The sequence below is a fragment of the Odontomachus brunneus genome, unplaced genomic scaffold, assembly GCF_010583005.1.
Source record: "Odontomachus brunneus isolate Ranch 3 - 2012 unplaced genomic scaffold, Obru_v1 Obru_scaffold_125, whole genome shotgun sequence".
Lineage (NCBI taxonomy): Eukaryota > Metazoa > Arthropoda > Insecta > Hymenoptera > Formicidae > Odontomachus > Odontomachus brunneus.
In genome coordinates this window covers 116,034-118,849 of record NW_022639575.1, presented here as the reverse complement: position 1 = coordinate 118,849, position 2,816 = coordinate 116,034, and the positions used below count along the sequence as shown (strand labels likewise).

At 43.2% G+C, this 2,816-nt stretch overlaps 1 protein-coding gene across 2 annotated transcripts in view; it reads left to right on the top strand.

Moving 5' to 3' along the window:
* The window catches only part of LOC116849720 (dual specificity protein phosphatase 22-B), an 18,233-nt gene extending 15,423 nt beyond the window's left edge, over positions 1-2,810 (top strand). For both annotated transcript variants that reach the window (XM_032827141.1, XM_032827140.1), the window contains exons 5-8: positions 769-940; positions 1,010-1,188; positions 1,298-1,501; positions 2,330-2,810. In XM_032827141.1, coding sequence (XP_032683032.1) covers positions 769-940; positions 1,010-1,188; positions 1,298-1,501; positions 2,330-2,573 — 799 coding nt within the window. In that variant the 3' untranslated portion in view covers positions 2,574-2,810. The remainder of the gene's footprint in view (positions 1-768; positions 941-1,009; positions 1,189-1,297; positions 1,502-2,329) is intronic.
* The last annotated feature ends 6 nt before the right edge of the window (positions 2,811-2,816 follow it).

The window sequence follows — 2,816 nt, the reverse complement described above, 5'->3', positions numbered from 1 at the left end:
ATATATATATATATATATATATATATATATATATATATATATATATATTATTTTAAGTTAAAACTTCTCAGGCAACTAATTGTTGACTGATCCTATAAATTGATAAAGACTTCTTCTATGTATTAATAACCAAAATATGAACATGTAGCAATAAAATCATCCTGCCTTGGTACCGGGGCAACTTAGCTAATAGCGCAAGATGAAAAGACCATATAAAATATGTATCTTGATTAGCAGTTCCAGAGAGTTTCCGCAAGAGGTCTCCACAGCCCTCTTGCTGATTCTTAATTATAGGCCAATTTTACTTGTCCGCCTATATGCTTTATTTCAATTATCTTATGAGTGAAAATTGCGTTTCTTACTAAAAATAGCATATAATACACTTGCAAGAAATTTTATTCTAGTTAGCAATACATCACTTAATTTATTTACTCATCACGGAGTGTATTAATATAAAATTTCGAGACATTATTGCCAAGTCAGGTTTTTTCTATTTGTTAACTGTAATATTATTCTGATTTTAATGAAACTCAGGGAAAAAAATGATGTTCTAAAAAGACCATTTCACGATTTTGTACTCACTATTGCTCTCAAGATAAATGTTAAAAAAAAGCACATGAGCAATATATCCCTGGGGTCATATAACCCCGGTCTTCCCTGCTATTTTTCTGTGTACACTTTACTCCGAAATTCAGCACAGAATTTGCAATTTTTTGTACGAGGATATACTCGTGAAATTTCACGAACGAAAACAACTATTTTTGTTAGTCTGGCGGGGATGTCGAGGAGCGTGACGGTGGCGGTGGCCTACATCATGAGCACCACCAATCTCTCCTGGAAGGAGGCGCTCAAAGTCGTCAGGGTGGGTCGTTCTATCGCGAACCCGAACGTCGGTTTTCAACAACAGCTCAAAGACTTCGAGTCCAGCCGCTTACAGGAGGTACGATAAAATCGATACGAGCTTTCCTGCGCGACGAATGTGAACTTTGCATATCGTATTTTCACGTAGGAGCGCCGCAGATTGAAAGAACGATTCCCCAGCCTCGCCCTGTCGGAGGCCGACGCCGAGACATGCCAGTCCACCCTGAGGAATTACGAGACGCTTGCATTGGCGAAGGAGGTGTGCGAAGGCAAATGCGCGATGGGACGCACCTGTCCGACCGGTCTTTGCCGACAGGCTTCCAAGAGGTAAAAATCGCTTTTACAGAGTCGAATTTCTACGACGTCTAATCGCGTCGTGATCAAATTACGACGAAACACGAAAGATCTACATTAGTTGTTGCGAACGCGATCGCAGGAGTCCGAGAAGGAAGTCGTCTACCAGTAGCCTCGGAAGCGCGTCGTCCGGTAGAACACCCCCGCAAACACCCAGACTACTACCGTCCGCGCCACCCTCACCAGCCTTGCACAGATCGGCGAGCGTGGTGTCGGCGACGTCGAGGCCGAGAAGCGGGCCCGCGGGCTTACATTCTTACACCGGCGGGTCCGCTCCACCTTCCAGGTGAGTCAGTTTCCCGATGAAATCTTACTTTTCTTGAAAGAGTTTTCCTTTTTGAGTCGAAATTCTGATCCTACTTTCGACCTCAATATTTCCATTCAACATTTACTTGGAACATTTTCTGAAGGCTGTCTCTTTTGATTCCTTTTAACCTACCAACTTTGCCGAAAGAAGTTTTCTTTGGAATCTGCAAGTTTGTGTTCTTTGTACACAAAGAAATGCACACTGCACTCAAGTAAATGTTATTAGTAAATGTTATTAGTTTCAAGTATTTTATAAGTTTATACATCCGTGAGTTTGAGTTTACCACAAATATTAAATTTACTCAAAATACGTATTGAATCCTACACTAAGTTTAACATTTCAATCAGGAATATTAAATTAAAACAGAAGTTCGATTTTACTTGTTACAAAAAGTCGAGCTAACTTTTTCTTAGATAGAATTTTATAATAAAGATAACAAATTTTTTTAGTACATGATAATGAGCTCTTCTAAGATTCGTGACGATATTTAAAAGAAGGAAAGTAAACTGGTTAAGTAATCGTTTTTCTTAGCAATGGGATAATATTTTTCTGCGTATGCTATTTCAAGATGCTGAGTAGATTTTATCAACATATGCTGGTCTTTCAGAATATACAGCTGTTAGAAAGTCCAGGCCGAAAGTAGAGCCGAAATTTGGACTCGCAAAGTCGATTCAATTAAAGTTGCTTGACTCTCAGATAATGTCAATTGCTCCAAATGATTTTACTCGAGGCATTGGCGCTCACACTGTGACACGAAGTTTGAAATGGGAAAATTCAGATCTACCAATGATCAATCGATGATTGCAGAGCCGTGTCGAGGGTGGACCTCTCGGCGGCGGTCGCCTGCAGCAGCAGCAACGCCAACCTTTCCGCCGTGGGCAGGTCGAGTGCGTTCTCCAGCAGCAACTGGCGACTGACAGCCGGTTCCGCGCCGAACACGCCAAGACCAACGCCGCCGGTCTCTCCGCAACGTTGGCCGCGACGGCTCTCGAACCGACAGACGCCACAACTGCCGTCTGTACCGCCGGAGTCGCATCCCCCGATGACGTAGCATCGCGAGAGGCTCGGTTCGCTGTCGAGTTTGGTGGAATAACGGAACGGAAGGAGATCGTAGTTCGCCACGGGATCTTCCTGCCGCCGTTACTGCGCTTTCTTATCGCGGCGGAATGAGTCACAAGTACTCGTCGTTACATTTGTCATTGCGTTATCGGATGCGGTCACTCGGACAGACCCTCGTCCGACATGGAGGAGGAAAGGAGAAAGCGAGAGAGAGAGAGAGAGAGAGAGAGAGAGA